General features: G+C 33.5%; 1 protein-coding gene across 5 annotated transcripts; it reads left to right on the plus strand.

The window, feature by feature from the left end:
- Window positions 1–13,354: 13,354 nt before the first annotated feature.
- LOC105160535 (MADS-box protein AGL42) lies at window positions 13,355–21,278 on the plus strand. 5 transcript variants are annotated; one of them, XM_011077960.3, is made up of 9 exons: window positions 13,355–13,622; window positions 13,764–13,874; window positions 14,446–14,637; window positions 18,461–18,539; window positions 19,065–19,126; window positions 19,241–19,340; window positions 19,790–19,831; window positions 19,914–19,955; window positions 20,956–21,278. In XM_011077960.3, the coding sequence occupies exons 3-9, from the start codon at window positions 14,456–14,458 to the stop codon at window positions 21,076–21,078; spliced, it is 630 nt and encodes a 209-aa protein (XP_011076262.1). In that variant the 5' UTR covers window positions 13,355–13,622; window positions 13,764–13,874; window positions 14,446–14,455; the 3' UTR covers window positions 21,079–21,278. The 5 variants fall into 5 exon arrangements, with proteins under 5 accessions (XP_011076262.1, XP_088735971.1, XP_088735972.1 ...); XM_088879845.1 differs by having other exon boundaries at window positions 13,355–13,515; XM_020693200.2 differs by lacking the exon at window positions 13,355–13,622 and having other exon boundaries at window positions 13,635–13,874.
- Window positions 21,279–22,449: the final 1,171 nt, after the last annotated feature.

Consider the following 22,449-nt stretch of genomic DNA (forward strand, 5'->3'; position numbering starts at 1 on the left):
GAGGCAGGCGCGTGGTGGTCCCTTTGCTGCTGCTGCTTTTTGGAGGTAGGTGGGGTCCCCATGCGCGGGGGACTCAGAAATCAGGAACGACGAGGTCCTGACACGCGTCCTCTCCTTATCTGTCATTGGGGGTAATCGTCTTCCCATTGGATGGCGACACATTGCCAACTTTTGCTAGTGCGTAGGGATTGAACATTTTAGTTTTTCATTTTAATATATGACTTTTGATATTCATGATTAAGACTAGTAACATGTGGCACACGTTACATGTGTACATAATTCTTAAAAAAAACCTTATAAATAAAAAAATATTTAACTTTACATACAAAATGATAATTTAATATTAAAAAAGATTAAAATATAAGACCGGAGACGAAAATAAAGATATATGAGAAAATTGAAAACAAAAAGAAGAACTACCAAAAGATAATTATGAAAATACACGTCAACAATTTTTAACTTACCAATTATAATATAGTATAGATACTTTTGGTTTATTGAATTTAGCAGATTTTTTAAAAATATATAACTAAAAATTGATGTAAAATATATCTACTTTAATTTGAGCGAAATAACTCAAAAATAATATTTGTTGCACTCAAAACTTAATAATGGCAATTGATGCTTGACTCATACTTGTGCTTACATGTGGTTTATTATTTATCAGGTAAAGAACTAATCATTCACCTGCCCAAGTTTTTGTTATTTTTCTGACTTAAGGTACTTATGAGCAGTTTTATACATATTTGAGTGGTAACAGTTTCTTAGTAATGTGATTTTGGTATTGCAGAAACAAGGATATTAGGCCTATAAGTTGTTGAATTTGTGGTGTTGCTCGATAAATAGCACAACTGTTCCTGTGACTCTTCTTTAAAAAGTGAATGATTCTTTTAATGGAAGGAGACACTAGCTTTAACTTTTCGTAAGAGAGGTAAGTTTTATGAAAGTAATCAAAATCTATTACAAGTTTATATGCTAACTTTGTTAAAGGTTGAGACGTCTTATATGATTTATGTTTCTTGTCGTTTGGGCATTTGCTGAAATGCCTTAGTAAATACAAAACTAACCTAGTGCTAATTGCTTTCTGTTAGCCGTCCCATGTATTCATAGCATTTTGAATTTTGGTTTACTTTCTAATCTCATGTTACTTTTGAGCAGTATGAGTAGTTGGATTACTTAAAGGTACTTTTCTTTTCTTTTTTTTTTTGTTTTTTATTTTAAGGAATTGAATGCACTTTTCTGAATTAGGTAAATTGCAGGTATCGATTGCAGGAATTGAAGTGCAGGCGAAGAAAGAGGAAGAGTAGGAAGGAGATGAGGATGAGGATGAGGATGAGGAGGAGTCACCATAATTTAGATGATGATTCTTCTGATGATTCTGCTGATCTGCGGCATAAAAGGAGGAGTAGGAAGGCATATTCAGACTCTGATTCTGACGTCAGTGCTTCAGATGATTCGCGAGTGTGTAGGGGCAAGAAGCAGTTTGAGAAGAAGAGCAGGAAACATCACCATGAAGAGGACTAACTTCTACAGTGGGTGATATGTGCTTTTAAGGTTCCTCTAAATTGCTGTTAAGTGTGCCCTATTCAATCTTTAATCTGGTGGTTGATGAGCTTCTTATGAAAACCACTTTAGCTTAGTGGACAATACATTAGTTTGGTGCATTTTCTGTTTTTCAGTTTGATGTAATGTATCATTTTAATTACTTTGTTCTTCTGGTTGTAAGAATTATTATATTTATTGAGTATGCTATGTGTGATTCCCACATGTGATGGGTCCTATTAGTTGAAATATTGCAATAATGCTTTTGAATTTTATTGAGTTTAAAGTTGTTTTACTTGTTGGTTGTTATTCAATGCTTTGGGAGAAGCCTGCCTTTGGCCATCAAGAAGAGCTTAACTATTGCTACTTTTTTTAACCCAGTGCTATTAATTGGAGCAAAGAAGGTTGCAGCATTTCCCAGTGTGTTTTATATATGTAAATGTATTAGGGCAATGATTTTGTGATTAATATTATCTAGTTTCTGAATCAACCTCTCTGAAAATCATGATCTGGTGTAGTAGGTTTTTGTTGAGATCATGATGTCAAGGTATATATTTTTATATTTTCTAATCAGCTACTGCATTTTTTTTTTCAATTTTATCGACCAAAAACTTGAGAAGTTTTGCTGAATGATGCCCCATCCTTGTTCCGACTTTTTCATTTCCTTGTCTATGCATCTTTTGTGTGTGTGTGTGTGTGTGTGGGTGGGTGGGGTGTGTGTCACGGTAGAACATGTTTTACTTCCATTTTGAACATAAAAGAAGTGAGGTGTTGCTTTTATCTTCTATGCCAACGAATGCCATTTGCGTCTTGTTACATTTGCCATTGTACTTTAATTTCTATGTCCTCATTTCTATCTGCACAACTCTTTTTCTCGTGCAGGATGTCACCTTTGTTTCGCCATATTTTATGCTTATTTACGGGTGTGTATGTGTGCGTGCGTGGGGTGTATGTGTGTGTGTGCGTGTGTGGGGTGTGTGCGTGTGGGGTGTATGTGTGTGTGTGCGTGTGTGGGGTGTGTGAGCGTGGGGTATGTGTGTGTGTGTGTGTGTGTGTGCATGTGTGTGTGTGTATTACGGTAGAATATGTTTTACTTACATTTTGAACATAGAAGAAGTGAGGTGTTGCTTTTATCTTCTGCTTCAACGAATGCCATCTGCGTCTTGTTACATTTGCCTTTTTCTTTTAGAAATTCATTTCTATCTATACAACCCTTTTTCTCGTGCAGGATGTCATTATAGTTTCGTAATATTTTATGTTTATTACGGGTATTGTGTGTCTTTGTGGTCTAAAGTTGTTTTGCCTGTTGGTTGTTATTCGATGCTTTGGGGGAAGCCTGCCTCTGGGCATCAAGAAGAGCTTAACTATTGCTGCTCTTTTGAACCCAATGCTATTATTGGAGCAAAGAAGGTTGCAGCATTTCCCAGTGTGTTTTATATATATAATTGTATTAGGGCAATAATTTATGATTAATATTATCTAGTTTCTGGATCAACCTTTCTGAAAATTATGATCTGGTGTAGCAGGTTTATGTTGAAATCATGATGTCAAGGAATATATTTTTATATGTTCTAATCAGCTACTGTATTTCTTTTTCAATTTTATCGACCACAAACTTGAGAAGTTTTGCTAAATGATGCCCCATTCTGGTTCCGGCTTTTCCATTTCCTTGTTTGTGCATCATTTTTTCTGTGTGAGTGTGTAGGGTGTGTGTGTTTGTTTCACGGTAGAACATGTTTTACTTCCATTTTGAACATAGAAGAAGTGAGGTGTTGCTTTTATCTTCTGCGCGAACGAATGCCATCTGCGAATTGTTACATTTGCCGTTGTACTTCAATTTGTAAGTCTTCATTTATATCGATACAACCCTTTTTCTCGTGCAGGATGTCACCTTAGTTTCGCCACATTTTATGCTTATTTACGGGTGTGTGTGTGTGTGTGTGTGTGTGCGTGTGCGGTGTGTGTGTGTGTGTCACGACAGAACATATTTTACTTCCATTTTGAACATAGTATAAATGAGGTGTTGCTTTTATCTTTTGCTCCAACGAATGCCATCTGCATCTTGTTATATTTGCCTTTCTTCTTCAATTTCTCAGTCTTCATTTCCATCTACACAACCCTTTTTCTCGTACAGGATATCACCATAGTTTCGCAATATTTTATCTTCATTACGGGTATTGTGTGTCTTTGTGGTCTATTTATGTCCTTTTTTAACATTTTATGTGATTGCATGGATGTGTATTCTCATTTTTATTTACCTCATATGAAAGAGTACTTATTGAAATGAAGAGCAATAACAGGGCAGAAGAGTGTGCCTTGTCCCTCTTCTTTTTTTCTTTCAATATATATCATTAGCAAGAGTGGTATTGGATTGATTTACTTTACTAGAGGGGATATAGTGAGAGAAAATGAGTGGAGAATTGATAAAATCTGATAAATGACTTGGGTGGTTATGATTTGCTAGCCTATTCTTGTATTGGTTGCCAGCGAGCAATTCAAAATATTGTAGTTTTGAACCCTGACTTTTGTGTGTTTAGCCATTTTGATTTCGTTCCTGCTAATAACGGTCTCTATAGTTTTCACCCTTGAATCACATGGTAGTTTCTGTAGCATCACCTTGATTTTTGGGTACTTGCATGGAAGAGGGAGAATGGTCATTTTGCTCAGGAACAGTTAATCAATTATATATGATGTAGCTGATGCTTGACTCATGCTTGTGCTTACATGTGACTTACTGTTTATCAGGTAATGATCTTCACCTGCCCAAGTTTCTGTTATTTTTCTGCCTTCAGGTACTTATGGGCAGTTTCATACATATTTGATTGGTAACAGTTTCCAAGTAATGTAGTTTTGGTATTGCAGAAACTAGAATATTAGGCCTATAAGTTGTTGAATATGTGGTGTTGCTCGATAAATGGCACAGCTGTTCGTGTGGCTCTTCATTAGAAAGTGAATGATTCCTTTACTAGAAGGAGACACTAGCTTTAACTTTTTGGAAGAGAGGTAAGTTTCATTAAGTAATCAAAATCCATTATAAGTTTTTATGCTAACTTTGTTAAAGGTTGAGGCGTCTTATGTGATTTATGTTTCTTGTCGCTTGGGCATTTGCTGAAATGCCTTAGTAAATACAAAGCTAACCCAGTGCTAATTACTTTCTGTTAACCGTCTCATGTAGTTATAGCATTTTGGATTTTGATTTACTTTTTGATCTCATGTTACTTTTGAGCAGTATGGGTAGTTTGATTACCTTGAAGGTACTTTTCTATTTATTTTTTGTTTTTCCTTTTAGGGAATTGAAAGCACTTTTCTGAATCAGGTAAATTGCAGGTATAAATTGCAGGAATTGAAGCGCAGGCGAAGAAAGAGGAAGAGTAGGAAGGAGAAAAGGACGAGGAGGAGTCACCATCATTCAGATGATGATTCTTCTGATGATTCTGCTGATCTGCGGCATAAAAGGAGGAGTAGGAAGGCATATTCAGACTCTGATTTCGACGTCAGTACTTCAGATAATTCGCGATTGGGTAGGGGCAAGAAGCGATCTGAGAAGAAGAGCAGGAAACATCGCCATGAAGAGGACTAGCTTCTATAGTGGGTGATATGTCATGTGCTTTTAATGCTCCTCTAAACTGCTGCTAAGTGTGCCCTATTCAATCTTTAATCTGGTGGTTCATAAGCTTCTTGATGAAAACCACTTTAGCTTAGTGGACAATGCATTAGTTTGGTGCATTTGCTGTTTTTCAGTTTGATATAATGTATCATTTTAATTGTTTTGTTCTTCTGGTTGTAAGAATTCTGATATTTACTAACTATGCTATGTGTGATTCCCACATGTGATCGGTTCTATTAGTTGAAATATTGCAGTAATGCTTTGGAATTTAATTGAGTTTAAAGTTGTTTTGCTTGTTGGTTGCTGTTCGATGCTTTGGGGGAAGCCTGCCGGTGGGCATCAAGACGAGCTTAATTATTGCTTGCTCTTTTGAACCCAGTGCTATTATTGGAGTATAGAAGATTGCAGCATTTCCCAATGTGTTTTATATATGTAATTGTATTAGGTTAATGATTTTGTGATTAATATTGTTTAGTTTCTGGATCAACCTCTCTGAAAATCATGATCTGGTGTAGCAGGTTTCTGTTGAGATCATGATGTCAATGAATATATTTTTATATGTTCTAATCAGCTACTGCATTTCTTTTTTAATTTTATCAAAGACTACTTATTTCTGATATAAAAGACTACTTATTGAAATGAAGAGGAATAACAGGATATGAGAGTATGCCTTGTTCCTCTTCTTTTTTTACTTTCAATATATATCATTAACAAGAGTGGTCTTGGACTGATTTACTTTACTAGAGGGGATATAGTTAGAGAAAATGAGTGGAGGATTGATAAAATCAGATAAATGCCTTGGGTGGTTATGATCTGCTAACCAATTCTTGAATTGGTTGCCAGTGAGCAATACAAAATGTTGTAGTTTTGAACCCTGACTTGGTGTGTTTAGCCATTTTAATTTCCTTCTTGCTAATAGCGGTCTGTATAGTTTTCACCCTTGAATCAATGGTAGTTTCTGTAGCATCACCTTGATTTTTGGGTACTCGCATGGAAGAGAGAAAATGGTCATTTTGCTCAGGAACAATTAATCAGTTATATTTGTTGTAGCTGATGCTTGACTCATGCTTGTGCTTACATGTGGTTTACTGTTTATCAGGTAATGATCTTCACCTGCCCAAGTTTCTGTTATTTTTCTGCCTTCAGGTGCTTATGGGCAGTTTCATACATATTTGATTGGTAACAGTTTCCAAGTAATGTAGTTTTGGTATTGCAGAAACTAGAAGATTAGGCCTATAAGTTGTTGAATCTGTGGTGTTGCTCGATAAATGGCACAGCTGTTCGTGTGGCTCTTCATTAGAAAGTGAATGATTCCTTTACTGAAGGAGACACTAGCTTTAACTTTTTGGAAGAGAGGTAAGTTTCATTAAGTAATCAAAATCCATTACTAGTTTTTATGCTAACTTTGTTAAAGGTTGAGACGTCTTATGTGATTTATGTTTCTTGTCGCTTGGGATTTGTTGAAATGCGTTAGTAAATACATAGCTAACCCGGTGCTAATTGCTTTCTGTTAACCGTCTCATTTATTTATAGCATTTTGGATTTTGGTTTATTTTCTGATCTCATGTTACTTTTGAGCAGTATGGGTAGTTGGATTACCTTGAAGGTACTTTTCTATTTCTTTTTTGTTTTTTTTTTTAAGGATTTAAAGGCACTTTTCTGAATCAGGTAAATTGTAGGTATAAATTGCAGGAATTGAAGCGAAGGTGAAGAAAGAGGAAGAGTAGGAAGGAGAAAAGGACGAGGAGGAGTCACCATCATTCAGATGATGATTCTTCCCAAAGCATTTATCTGATTTTATCAATCCTCCACTCATTTTCTCTCACTATATCCCCTCTAGTAAAGTAAATCAATCGAAGACCACTCTTGCTAACGAGATATATTGAAAGAAAAAAAGAAGAGGGACAATGCACTCTCTCCTCTCCTGTTATTGCTCTTATTCCAATAAATACTCTTTCATATCAGGTAAATAAAAATGAGAATACACATATATGCAAGTACACAAAAATGTTACAAAGGACATAAATAGACCATAAAGACACACAATACCCGTAATGAGCATAAAATATTGTGAAATTATGGTGACATCCTGCACGAGAAAAATGGTTGTGTAGATAGAAATGAAGACTTAGAAATTGAAGGAGAATGACAAATGTAACAAGACGCAGATGGCATTCGTTGACATAGAAGATAAAAGCAACACCTCACTTCTTCTATGTTCAAAATGAAAATAAAACATGTTCTACCGTGACACCCACACACCCACACACCACACACACACAAAAAAAAAAAAGACGCACAGACAAGGAAATGAAAAAATCGAAACAAGGAGGGGGCATCATTAAACAAAACTTCGCAAGTTTGTGGTCGATAAAATCATACAAGCGTGCATGCACTCGCACCTGAACAAAGAGATTGGGGTCAAGAGATGTCGACTGGATTTGGCAGCGCGTCACCGCATTCATCATGTGCCCCTTCCTGAGGATTCAAATTTGAACCCTCCTTCTCTTTGCCTCAAAATATCTTCTCATCACTTGCTTTTACTGTGTTTTTCAACCACGCGCCACTCTTATTGCGACGGACTCAACCCCAAAAAAAAAAAAAAAAAAAAAGTTGGAAATAGAGAATTTTCCCTTTTTCTTTATTTGAAGATGCATGAACTTGAAATTCTCTCTCCCTCTTTCTTTTTTTTTTTTTTTGTAAACCTTAGATACATGCACTTGAAGTTAATCAAAAAATGTAATTATATTAATTAGGGTCTCAATCCACACTCCTCGTCTTGTTAATCTTATGTGAACCATGAATTAAGAGTTGTGATGCTATCTTGGAATTACATAAATGCAATCAAAATTCTTATAAATAGTAATAATGGTCAAAGATCTATACCTATTTTATTCAGATTGTATCGATTTTGCTTCGACTTATTCTAAATTGGGGTATGTACGGAGTTTTGATGACCACATAGTCATTTTGAGATTGATAATTCACGTCTAATTATAATTCAAGAATGTTTATAAATAGGGACAATTAGACTTCATTTTTAAAGTTTTGTGCAATTATACGAAAACTCTCTGTGGTTTGAAAAAGTATATTTAGTACTCATGCTATTTGTTTTCGTCTAACAAATATATCCTTCAATTCGTCAAATTCACTGAACTTGACGATATAAGCAAAAAAAAAAAAAAGTGAATAAAATTCCTTATATACCTCTAATTGACTTATTACTAACTTATTCAAATTTATAGCTTGCTTGATGATCCATAAACGGATGCTACATCAGTTCGTAAGACATACTTGACGTCTTTAACTCACATTCCTAACTCCGTGCAGCATGCACTTGTCGCCATGAACATGCAATTCAGACGTTCCTTTAGTAGGAGGTACCTAGAGAACTCAGAAAAGTAGGTAACATAAGCACAGTACATGTACAACTACGAGCATTTAGTATTGAACCAAGAAAAAACATCATGGTCGTTTATCAAACGAGGTGTTTCTGGTGCATGGATTGGTGCTTGCTCAAACAACTGTGAAGAGATTCATTTTGTTGTTCTTGTGTCGGGGAATTCAAATACATCAGTGATCTAAAAGTGAGCTCAAAATTCTTGCTAAAATTTCAGAACAACGCACAAGTTGGAACCATCCAAGAAGTCACATGAATTTGCTATTATGGCTTTGATCTTAGTTCAAACACTTCAATCAAAGTGAATTCCCTCTTGTCATATTGTTTATTGCTTAACTATATTTCAAAATCTATGACATGTCTGCTGATCTCCTTCCTGGATATATCTCTTCGACTGTGAGGTTGTGAAGTGAAAGGTACTCAAAACATTAACTATAGGAAGATACACCGACATCCATAGGGTATATGTTTATATATATGTGTCTGTGGAGAGAGAGAGAGCACGGTTACAATATCAATAACAGACAAGAATGAACCTCAGCAACCAGAGCATTTCTTGGATCATAAACTACAGTCTCTCCTCCAACCAGCTGATGGGCAGTCATAAATTCGAATACCACCAGATGTATGGCTGTCATTACCATTCACCAACATCAACACTTTCATCAAATTAACAACGAGAAAACAGGCCTTTTTCGGTGCAAATGAAAGATGAGCAACATTCTTCTCCCCTGAAGAGGCCCATTATTTGTCCACTAAAAGAAAATATATATACTTCGTTTTCACATACGACGTAAACGAACAAAGAACAAACTGTTAAATTAGATTAGCTATGCACAACAAGCAGTGATGTTTAGCATCAGAAGAGACCACATTTCTGTAAATGCAACTAAATTTGGAATGTAATCGAAGCCTATAAAGTCATATAAAGGGAAATAGTGGTGTATTAGAAGCAAAAACTCCACAGACCTGTAAAATCTAACATTTGGATTCACCCGTCTGTAACTTTCCTCTGATCTTGCAGCCCGGAAAGGAATTGTTGAGCCCAGACTCCCATATTGCATGTGCAAGAACAGGATCATTAATAGATATTCGATCGTTGTCTCTGTAAGTTTCTCCTGTCCTAGGACCCAAGCTGCTTTGGTGAACAAAACAGCTTGCCTCAGCAGCTTTCTAAGAGGTGGAATAGAATAACCCGGTTGAAACGTAATGATCTGACATAATGCACTGTATGTCCTGTAATAGGTCTCATTCTACTACCCTTTGCTGGAAGTCGTATGGCTATTACCTTGACAGTTGACACCAAAGGAGTTCGACCAAATGCTTTGGTTCTGTCCTAGTTGATCCTAATTCCACGTTAGGAATATATTGATTTTTCCCCAACAAATGGATAAATGCCTTTGATTCAGCAGAACTAAAGTAGTTCTGAATCTGATCACCTTAAACCAAAAGGTTAACGGATTATCTGTCACGTCGAACTTTAGCTTAGAAAAAATGTCATGCTCCATGATGCAATTTTAACACACACACACACACACACACACAAACCATTTCAGTCATTGCAGTTGAAACCATGAAAGGTAAGACAATTACAGAAGACAGAGAATGTATCCCCACGAAATAACACAATTCCAGAGCTGGTAGCTCAGAACCAGAAATTACTGCTAAAACTAAAGCATTCTTGATCTTATGCACATTGCATAAACAAGTTACACTTCTTACAACCAAAATTTTGGCAAAAACATGCATTTTGAAACACACAAACACAATGACAGGAACCATCCAAATTCTACTGAAAAAAAAGAACCCATTAAAGGATCACGGAAACAATAGTCTTGGCCAATCTCAATCAAGTGCAAAATAAATTTCATCCAAAAGAATTCATATCGAACAGGCAACAATACACTATACAGAAAAGTGAACGGGCCGTACAGCAAACAGATGATGATCTTTAAGGCGAGTGATTTAAAGATCATCAAAGTTGGTTTTGATGGATGGACGTCTACTCTGTTTCGGCTTTCTTGTTTGCTTTTTTCCTGTCCCCCATATTTTCTCTCTGCTATGGGCCTTAAAGGAAAGAGTTCATCTTTGATTTCAACGGGCTGCGTGGGCCTCAATGGACCCAATTCATCTGTCGTTTAGCTGTTAGAATTTGGCAAGGGAATGTCGGGTTGAGAATACTTTGGGATTCAAGAGTTCTCATCTTTTACACTTTCTACCTCTAGTCTCCACTAGGCACGGGAACTGGACCATTTCTCGATTTATGCTTATAGTTCATGCTATCTTCTATGTGTTGTATTATTCTAAATCTTTTAAACAAATTTTTGCTGAGGTGTGGAAATAGCACCGAGTTGTATTTGGAGCGCTTAAATGGAAGATCAAACTATCATAGTTTCTATAAATTTGAAACTTGACCTGTATCGAGTCTATGATTAATCAAATTTAAATTTCTTACGAATTTTTCATTTTCTAAACCATCATATTTCATTCAGTTTAATCTAATTAAAAACTTAATTTTCTCATTTTAAGATTTAAACTCTATCCATACCCTCTTATTCCAATTAGTATGAGTTCGACTCTAAGTCTAATATAAAACTATTAATTTGAACTTGGATAGTAGCTATTAATGAATCCGAGTCTAAATGTTGCTCGTCCCTTGATAAATCTAATAGCGGACTATAATATTACTAGGGTTGCCGAGAAAAAATTTAGATTTGCTATAAAGCTCTCCGCACCAAGTCGTTCTTCTTGACTTTCACATGCATGAATTACACCCTATCATTATTCCTTAAACATGCATTAACTTTACTAAATGTAATCTTTTATATTCATATGGTAAATTGAGATCACACGACTAAGAGATTCTAAATTTGAGTTAAAAAAACGTGATTATTATCTACTTTATAGTAATTTCTCTTTATTTTAAATATATATTCTTCAATTCAAAATTTATCATCATATTTAATTATTACTTAATTAAATAATGTAACGAGCTGCATTTATCCAAATAAATAGATAAATATGCCCTGACCCTGAATTTGCCACTCAATCTAAAGGTGCTAGCCTTGCAAAAGTAATTAAGACTTTAGCATAGTGCAATTAGATAGGTTGAAGGCCCAATTAAGTTCCATCAATTGCAATACTACCCTAGTTAGCATTAATTATGGATAATAAGCATTATTGCTATTTACGAGGTTAATTAACACAAAACTTAGTATAAAATTTGGTAGTATGCATTTAATAGGTTAGATAAGAGGTACCAATTAATTAATATTTAATGGAGTTAGGTTGGCACGCTTTACCTTTTTACTTCCATGTACGTACTATCGTAGGAAGATATGAAACAAGTCAAGTGGGTGTGGAGTCTCAAATTCCTTCTTCCTCATGACAACCTAATATTTGGCCAAACAACAAAAGAGACGACAGGGCCAAAGTGACCCTACCATCACCAGACTCGATCATGTCAAGGTCCTAAATCATGGGACTATCGATAAGGCCATAACCAAACCGGGCAGGTGATCAGACCCACTTGCACACACCCAAGAAGCAGCCGAATTATAATCCAAATTAGGTCTATGACTCGATTTAATTGTCCATGGTTGTGGTTAGTGTGTAATTTAAGGATAAATATTATATATAGTTGGGGGAAAATAGCTTTTTTCCTCTTATATTTTACGATTAGTACATTTTTAGTCGCATTAGTTAAGAAATTCTCTTTAATGGTCTCATAAATTTAAAAAGAATCTTGCGTTTAGTTATTGCATCAAATTCTCATAATAATCTGATCATTGTGGACAAGGACCGTGCTAAGCACATGTTAGTTAACTCTTCAGCCACTTTAGTCATGCGCATAGTTCTTTTAGTTCCTAGTTACGGGGTTTTTATTAATAGTATTATAAGTTTAAAAAAAATCACTTTTAATCGTTTTGTTAGATTCTGGATAACACTCACATGCTTTTTCTATCATAATACTAACAAAATCAGATAAAATAACTAAAGTGATTACTTTTCAAACTTATTAGATTATTAATGAAAACCCCATAATTAATAGAATAAAATATATACTGATTTTAAATACACCGCCAAAAAAATTACAATTTCCACTTATAGTCGCGATGTGATTGATTTCTATCCTAATATTTTTAGTAGAAACTTCCCGCAGAAACCAAACGAAGAGATCAAGAAAGGGCAGCCTCAATCATTAATTTCAAGTATCCATTACCAAGGGTCGTATATATATAATGACCCAATTAACCTTGGACTTATAATTTACAAGCTAAATAATTGATGTTGTCAACTAGCTAAAGTTAGGTAGTAGTTGGAATTTTGTTTCGATTATCTACGAATCAGCAGAATGAGATTAGGGTGTAGGTTTGGATGTAAGCCAAGATATATAGGTTGTACTTGAATTAGGTATCAACTTGTGGAAATACATATTATATCTGAGATGTTACATATATATGTATACTTCTTTTAATTTGGACCAAGTTTAATTGAATTTAAATCAATTGTATAACAAAAATAATACACTTATATTGTTATTAATATACCGTACAAAAATAGTGACAAATCACATAGTAAGTTTGTTATATATTAATTTAGTTCAACTAAACTCGACGTATTGGATGAAAATTTTCCTGTATTGAAGTTAAACTCAATTTTATTAAAAAAAAACGTGGTTTACAAGTAGGGTGCATTAAATGAATTAAAATTATAACATTATAGTAGTGTTGCCCACTTGTAGAATTATATAAGTACTAGGTAACGACGCTGCATATATACACAACGGAACAAGCTAACATGAGTACTACTACTGCTGCCAACTCTTACCATTAATTTGCAAGCTTGAATCCAACAATACTGGTCCACTCAACAACGTTTTATCACCGTATGCGTTGTCGCCATGCAATTCGTGGGCTCATCACGTCATAGTACGATGATGTTGAACCCCCCCACCCAGGCCCCTGTATGTAGTTGCGTCCAATTTTCAAAAATTTCTATAATAGCTGTTAAAAATCTACTGTTTTCTTGGACATCATTCTTTATCATTTACTAAAACAAGATACTACTACTGTAAGAACTCTTCTTCTTCTTCTTCTTCTTCTTCAAATTCACCCCTTTTCTCTCTCTTCTCTCTCTCTCTCTCTCTCTTTCTTGTTTTTTACATTTTTGGGTTTACCTTTTTTTGTGGGTATTGCCTGTTTTGTGGGTAAGGCTTGATGGAGAAAGACAAGGAGAATAACAGATATATGACGAATACGGAAATGTTGGGTCCTGTGGTCTGAAAATAAAGAGATTGCTGCATCAATTACTATCGCATTTTAGGTGAAAGATCCTTCCATCCTTTCCCCCTCATATATTTTTTGCCATTAAAGTGAAAAAAAAATAATCTTGAAAAAGTTTCATGCTATTCTTCTTATTAGTATTATTCCCTTTTCTGAATCCCATTCTCAACTAAGTCTCCCGACTCCTACTTTTTATGCTCTTGAGAGAATAATCCATACACTCACCCCATTTCCCCCTTATAATTTTTCCTCTTCTGGGGTTTCTTACCTCATTCCAGCTTTAGGGTTCATCTTTCCATTTCCCTGAAACAATTATTCAAAATTAACCCTAAACTCTAGGGTTCACTTCACAGGCGCTGTAGCTTTTACCACGTTTTAACTGAGCAGCATCAGAAATTTTGGTATGTAAAATTACTAGGGTGTTTTTGAGTACCAAACTTTCTTAAATTGTGCACAAGTTTCTCCATCACCCCACTTCTTTGGGTTGCTATTTTGTGGTGAGAGATTGGAGTTCTTGAGGGTCATATCATTCCAAATTTGTTTTTCTTTTTTCAATATTTTTACTTAGCATGATAATCATGAGTTCTTGAATGATATTTCTATATATGTAGAGAATTAAAAATGGTGAGAGGGAAGGTTCAGATGAAGCGAATCGAGAATGCATCGAGCCGGCAGGTGACGTTCTCCAAGCGCAGAAATGGGCTGTTGAAGAAGGCGTATGAGCTCTCAGTCCTTTGCGATGCTGAAGTAGCTCTGATCATCTTCTCTCAAAAGGGAAGACTCTATGAGTTCTCAAGCTCCAAGTAAGTCATAATTTTTACTTGTAATTTTATTGCAGCAGTGTACTACTTATTCACTTTGTTCAATGTTTGTACATATGTACCGTGTTTGTTTTCGTGCTTTCTTGAATTGCTCTAATTGTACGTACTATGTATGGAGGTAGGAGGTAGGAGGTAGGAGGTAGGAGCATGGTGGTGTTATTGTGCTTGATGAAGCAACTACAGTACATGTGTGTATGTATAGTCATTTCTTAGTCAGTTCAGGATTATATACATATATATATGTTCTCCACAGGTCTGATGCATATTATGTTAGTATATGTATGTACATGCAAACCATCATCTCATTTTCGATCCCATTCTTGTTCTTTATTGTACTGTGGTAATTTATTGTACTTTGATATTCCAAGTATATATATGTATGTATGTATACGTATTTCTTCTTTTTACAAAGGTTGTCTGGACTTAGATGGGGGGTTTTGTGCAAGTATTTGTGTAGTAATATTACACTAATTTATGAGTATATATATTATATGGTACTTCTGTTTTGGAATTAATGTAAGTCTTACATACTTGATATCTAATAGAATTCTTAATTAATAAGATTTCACTAATATTTTTAACCTCGTTGACAATATTGTTAGTAGTATCCCATACAGCTCAATTTTCTCATGGGAATTGAGCAATTCATGTCCCTAAATCCCTTTACTTTTTGTCCAATTATTTTCATGCAAACTTTTTCTGTCTGAAATTTATGATTAATTTTGCTTTAAACAAATTAAATATTCTATACTCTTTGAACCATTATTACATCACACATAACACCCTTTTCTGAGAAATAATGTTGTATTATCTTTTGTATATCTAAGATATTAAATATTAAACGTTTCTTCTCTCTGACAGTTTAATATTTTAGATATACAAGATGAAAATTTAAAAAAATACTATATATATGCCACGAACCTTATAATAATTACGTGACATATATCAATTATCATCGTGTTTATATAGGAACTATATACTATTATATCGTTTGACGTATAGTAGAGGTATTAAATATTAAATGCATTTCAGTCCTTCAATTAAATATTCAATTTTAATACTAGGAATTCCATTAATGAAAGTGGTTCATAGGAAGGGGATTGAACCTTGGAAATTAATATTCTTAACCATTTAAAGACTAGTTGGATTTCTTTTCATTAGATATTTTTTTCTTGTAGGCGTCTAGTTTACTTTTTGTAATATTCATAGGGTTATTGAATTAAGTATGCTTGATCATGTAGGTAGGTTTGGTGGTTTCTTCTGCACTAAAGTTGGGAACTTTGAATTTTGGTGGAAAATTAATGCATATGTGCTCCATAGTGAAGGTGAATAATTGCAACTATCTCAAACTAACTTGGATGTCTTAGGCAGTGATTGCGAGTGCTTTGAAAAAGCATTCTTCAACTTCTAATGTTTAAAAATACCTTCTAAGTATTTGGGATGTCACTTTACCATTGTAATTAGAGTAAATTATATTTTGTCATTCAAACTATGCAAGTAATTTTTTAGCAATCATGCAAGTTTATTTAATGTGTATGAATGGATAATTTTATTACTTAGTGGATGCATTATTGAATTAATCATTCAGTTTTTCTATAAGTATTCAATATTTTAATAATATAAATGATAAATATCTCTAGAAAATTAAATATGAAATATACTAATTGAAAAAGAATTATTATTTTTTGGAAAAAAACACTATTAACAATTAAACTCTTGTTTGAAGAGCGTTCTATCCTCCAAACACTACCAAATGTACCTTTTATTTTTTTTTTAATTTTTTTTTACAAAATGCTATTCGCTTTTGATTCAACTACAACTTTCAACTTTATTTATAAAAATTACTTATCTAAAAGCAGAAGGATTCGCAAATAATCCCTTAGTTTCACTTCCATAGGCTAAATTTTCTTCAAAAATTATTTTATCCTATCAAGTTTTCAATTTACTTTGAAATTGTATCGGAAATTTCCGTTTCTTCCTTGTTCTTTTTCTTCTTCTCAATAATTGTTCCGTATTGCTACCTATATATACATGTAATGAGGTATGACATGTTGAATTCTTGCCTTTTGATTGAGGATTGGATGAAGGTTGGTTAAAATGGTACTCAATATTAAGATTATATTTAGATGAGATTTATTTTCTAGAGGTATTATACAATCTCATGAAGATTAAATGTGCAGAGTGTATAATATCATATAATATTGAATTATGAACAGCAAATTAGTTGCACCCCTTTGTCCTCCAAGTTAAGGATTGTGGCCTTTTTAAACATCAAATTATCTCTAGGTCACAATTTTAGACAAACATGTGTTTGATTTTCCTTTCACATAAGAACAACTATGGAGACTGCAAAATTTTTAAACTTGCCCAAGGAGTTACTTGAACAACATGTGACCTTTCAAATTTTCTATTTGAAGAGACCACCATGTTTCTTGTACCTTTATGGAAAAACGATTGTACTTTTATCACCACATATATAATGTCATAAACCACACTCTAGTGTTTGCACATGATATAATGCAAGACAATACTAGGCATATATATCCTTCGCAACTTAGATGCATCTTTGATCGAGTATTTCAGGTTATTTGGCGTTTTGTCTTTTTAACTTTTAAGGGTAGCATTTTGGTTTGCATCTTTTAAATTTTTATAATTTCAGTTATTTTTTCACTGGAGCTCACCCTCATCGCTGAGAAAATACATGTACATCACACGAGGCTTTTTAAAATTGGACTACTATTTTTATTGGCTCATTCTTGCTAGTATTTTTGTCTTTTAACTTTCTAAGATAGCATTTTGATCTTTCATCTTTTTAATTTTTGTGATTTCAATTATTTTTTTCGCTGAAATTCACTCTTTTCGCCAATGAAGTTGAACTTTGACAAAAAAAATGATTAAAACCATGAAAGTTAAGAAGACGCAGAACCAAAATGCTAACTTAAAAAATTAAAGGATGAAAATATCAAATAATCTAAATTACAGCACAAAAAATACATTTAATCCTATCCTTTGCGGACAACAACTTTGTCAAACATACTATGTCTCTTTCCTAATGTTGCACTTTTGAAATTAATAATTGATTTAATGATCTAGTCACATATTTAACTAATAATAACAGATATGAAGAAAAATGTTTGAACGGACTAATGGTAGTTAAGTTGGAGTTAGGATTATAGAGGAAAAGGCTACAGTGAGCCTGAAATGAATGCCAATATAACCTAAAACCTTCCAACTTTTGTCAACCAACTCTCTTCAGAACCCTAAGACTCCATTTTATAAAATGTTAAAGGGTCAAGAATTAATATAAGAAATCTCTCTCCATCTCTCTCTCTCTCTCTCTATATATATATATATATATGTTTGTGTGTGTGTGTACCTATATTTGTGTTCTACGGGGATTCAAAATGAAAAGCATATATAAATGTGCTTTTAGATCAAGAAAGCCTTAACTAAAAGATGTTTTTTTTTAAAACTGCGTGTTGATATTCAGTAGATGAAAAATGACACCCATTATTTACAAGACGAAAATTGCATTCTTAATCAATCCCATGAACAAGAATGCTGATTATATTTTTCTCTTTTTTCTCACTTTAAAACAACCCGTGTTTAGTACATATCAGATCTTTTAGGATTATATTATGCATGTTTCTTTTGCTTTTTTTGCAGCTTGTCTCAATTAGTACCAAAATTTAGCAGTTTTACGCTTTACAACATATATATAGACCTATATACATACTTGATGAATGTCATTCCTGTTATTGCTCGCATTTGATTCATCATGGCTTCTTATGCATGCAATTTTCAGCATGCAGAAGACAGTACAGAGATATCTGGAAGTCACCAGAGAACGAAATACAGGCATAGAAGTTGAACATCACACACAGGTTCTCTGCTTACTTCCTAGTAAAAACTTGATCTCATTTCAGACATCAGACTAATTATTTTATACATTCACCACTCCAACTTTATTTTCAAAATCTTGTTAGTGACAATAATGTATAAGTTGTAAGTACTGTAGGTAGTTGGCGACACATTTATTGTTACAATAAAAAGATAACAATACTTATATTTATATTTATTGGGTTGTTATTATACATATGTTTTATTAATTATTTACGGTGACAATTATACGCACCATTTTTTTGAGTACTAATTGTTGTAAATAATAAAGTTTTACACAATAATTGTCACTATTAAAACCATAAATATCATTATGTGACAAGAATATCATCACCTAATTTTTTTATGCTAATATACTCTTTGTTTTATCTTGTTCCTGCAGTTTTCCATTTCCTGGCTTTGTGTGATTCTTAAACTACCCCATTGATATCAGCCCTATATATACATATATTTCCACGAAAACCTCGATTTTTTCCCTTCCTAACAGTTGTTTGATATCCGAGTTGCAGCATTTAAGGCATGAAGCAGCAGTCATGGCGAAGAAGATAGAGCTACTAGAGAATTGCCACCGGTTCTTAATTAGTCTTACTTATCCTTTTAAATACGCATAATGCACATAGTTTCAAAGTTTTCCTAAGTGGAGCAATATTGTAACTTATGAAATGAATTTTGGGCGTATGATCAGAAAGCTTTTAGGGCATAATCTGGGCTCGTGTTCGTTGGAGGAGCTTCAAGAAATTGACAATCAGCTCGAAAGAAGCTTAAACAACATAAGGTCGAGAAAGGTACGTATATATATGATCTTTCTACCTACTGTTTGATCCTTGAGGATAAACTTCAGTTTCCTTAAATTTTGATGATTAATATGATGATCATTACAAGGTTACTTATGATGTAACTACTCTTGGCAGTCTTGAGATGTATAAGATTTCTAGCAAACCGTATTTAATTCAAATGTTAAGTTTGATGAAGCTAACTATACCAGGCTTACATATAGAAAATAATACTTTTTGTTCTGTAATTTGGGATCTTCCACCTTATAACAATTTTGGTCTCATGACACATTCATGTTGGATATTTATCGAAAAATGCCATGTGACCGTTAAGTGTATGAGAAGGCCAAAAGTGTTAAGGCCCTAGGGTGCATGACGGAAAAGTGTTATTTTCCCACATATATACTATACAGATTTTTGAAACTGAATTGAAATCTAATATTTTCTTATTTATATTCCAGGCTCAACTTTACAAGGAGGAAATAACAAAATTACAAGCAAAGGTGCGATCAAACTATTGACTGATCACTGATTTATATACTGTTTACGAAATTTCTGTTACCTGAATTTCTATCACAATTTCAGGAGAAGCGTCTGTTAGAAGAAAATGAAAGACTATGTGAAAAGGTAAAATTTAAATTCAGGCTTCCTTTTCTTTGGAAAAGCTTAATATGTCGAACTAGCTTGACATTCTTCTACATCGTATCTACTTGAAGTCTTGTTCAAATGATTAGTCATAACGATGAGACATATCCTGTTGGTTCTTACAATACATTTGTTCTCACCTTAGAGCATTTAACTTCCGGGACATAACTAGTAGCGAGCATTCCAGGAAAAATATAAAACTATCATCCAAGATTCACTGCAAGACATATGACCTTATGTGGACGAATAATTAAACATAATTAGCCGTTGTTTCAACAAATGAAACCAAAAAACTAGTTATAATTAAAAACCATCACAAATGCTTTAGACGTAGCTACGAACTATAACAAATATATACTTTAGTTAATTATAACTAAGACCACAATAGTTGTGTATGTTCAATATTTCGATTTGCCACTCGTTTGTTTAACTATAGTGGATAGCACATAGTATTCATTTACAATATAGGGAACTATCCAATTTTATTTTGTAGTGATTAACGGGGAGACATTGTCAAGAAATTGTTTTTGATAGATTGTGAAATGTGCAGGAAAAACAAAGAAAAGAATATGGAGAAAGTTGCAATTTTATCTCAAAGTATGTGGTGGTTTGCAATATAGTTCCACATCTTCTAAAATAACTAATATTAGTCCTACATTTTAAAAAAAAATTAACAAATTAGTCCCCACCATAAAAAAGAATTGCAATGTCTTGAACTAATTTTGCGACGTTCTCATACAACGTGGGACTAATATTGCAACAGTGTGACTAATTTTGTAATATTTTTCTAATCAATTAGACTAATATTAATTATTTAAAAAGTATGGAATTAATATTACAAATCATCCTAAACAAACTTTGGGACCATAATTTCAATTTTGTCAAGAATGTGGGTTGGCTGGGGCAAGTGGTTGAATCAGACTTCCTACTCCAATAATATACCTACAGACTCCCTCTGATATATTGTGAAAATGGTGTGCAGATGGGTTTGAAGCAAAGGCATGAAAAAGGGAAAGTAATTGGGAGTTGCAGCCAAAGTACACAGAGCTCAGAGGTGGTCACTGAATTGTTTATCGGCCTACCAACCACGAGAAATGCCTCTTGATGTCTTTTTCTTACACAAAAGTTTCATATAGTAATTATTATTATTATTAATTTGGTACAGATAGTCCATATATATTAATAAATAAAATGCAGTACCAGCGGAATATGTTAATTTATATATGCCTTCCATATCTGTGTGTTGGAAACAACTTGTGGACAGATTCATGTTATTACAGAGATTGGTTGCCTAACACTACTTAATTTCGCAGCTTCAAATGTAGACTGTAATTCAGAAAATGATAAATTTTGGTAGGGTAGAATGAATCACATTATTCATAAAATTATGGCTGCCTTGTGAACGATTATTTTATTTGAATTATATATGCCAATTACATGATATACTTTTCACTTGATTGATTTAGATCTATGTTGACTGAGCATATACGATCTTAACTAAAATTAGTTTTCCTAAAAAGAGGAGGTCCGGATTTAGATTTGAGTTGATGGCTGAGCTGAGCACATGCTATCTCAACTAAAATTTCCTGAAAAAAGGGAAAATTGGAGTTAACGTATTATTATTTTTATCGGACTTGTTTTGAATAAAAATGATGACTACATAATTAAATAAATATCAAAAAAATAAGCAATACATTATTCGATCAATAACCTCACATTACAATAAACTGATATTACAATAAAATCACATCGAATGAGGTATGCAATATTACTAGTAACCGAACTACATAATTACATCAGTTAAACATAAATCTTGTGTTGCAATTTTAAGAGTTAAACTATTCTTCAAATTTGGCTAAAATGATGAAAATTATGGTCCCTTATTTAATAAAATATATAGGATGTAAATAAAATACATAGAACGTTGTTCGTTACGAAATACTTTATATAAACCATAGATAGCTAGAAATTACAAAATATATAGCACTAGGGTTGTTTTTTTTTTTTTTATTAAGTATATAGCACTAGGGTTGTAAGTAGTATCCTTCGGGATCAAAAATTCAAACGTTGTTTGTTTTGAAATATTTTATTGTCCTACAAAATAACTTAGGAGGAGGGTAGGCAGCAAACAGTAGCAAGCTGCCAAAGGTTTCCAAAAATTGTAATTTTAGTCTTGTAATATATAGAGGTGACATATATTTTTGGTCCTGCATGAATTGATTTTGATAGTGTAGTTTTGTAATTTTAAATTTTGTTATAATTGGTTTGAAAATTGCATGTGACTTGCGTAGGATCCAATTAAATTATAATTTTAGTCTTGTAACTTAGGAGGCATTGACAATTTTAGTCCTGTAATTTATAAGAGATGATATTTTTATCCTGCACGAATTAATATGCAGGACAAAAATTAAAATTTAATTGGGTTATGTGCAAGTCACATGCAAATTTTCTACCAAAAAGACTAAAGTCTAAATTG

Source organism: Sesamum indicum, linkage group LG4, assembly GCF_026168435.1.
Source record: "Sesamum indicum cultivar Baizhima isolate 11 linkage group LG4, ASM2616843v1, whole genome shotgun sequence".
Lineage (NCBI taxonomy): Eukaryota > Viridiplantae > Streptophyta > Magnoliopsida > Lamiales > Pedaliaceae > Sesamum > Sesamum indicum.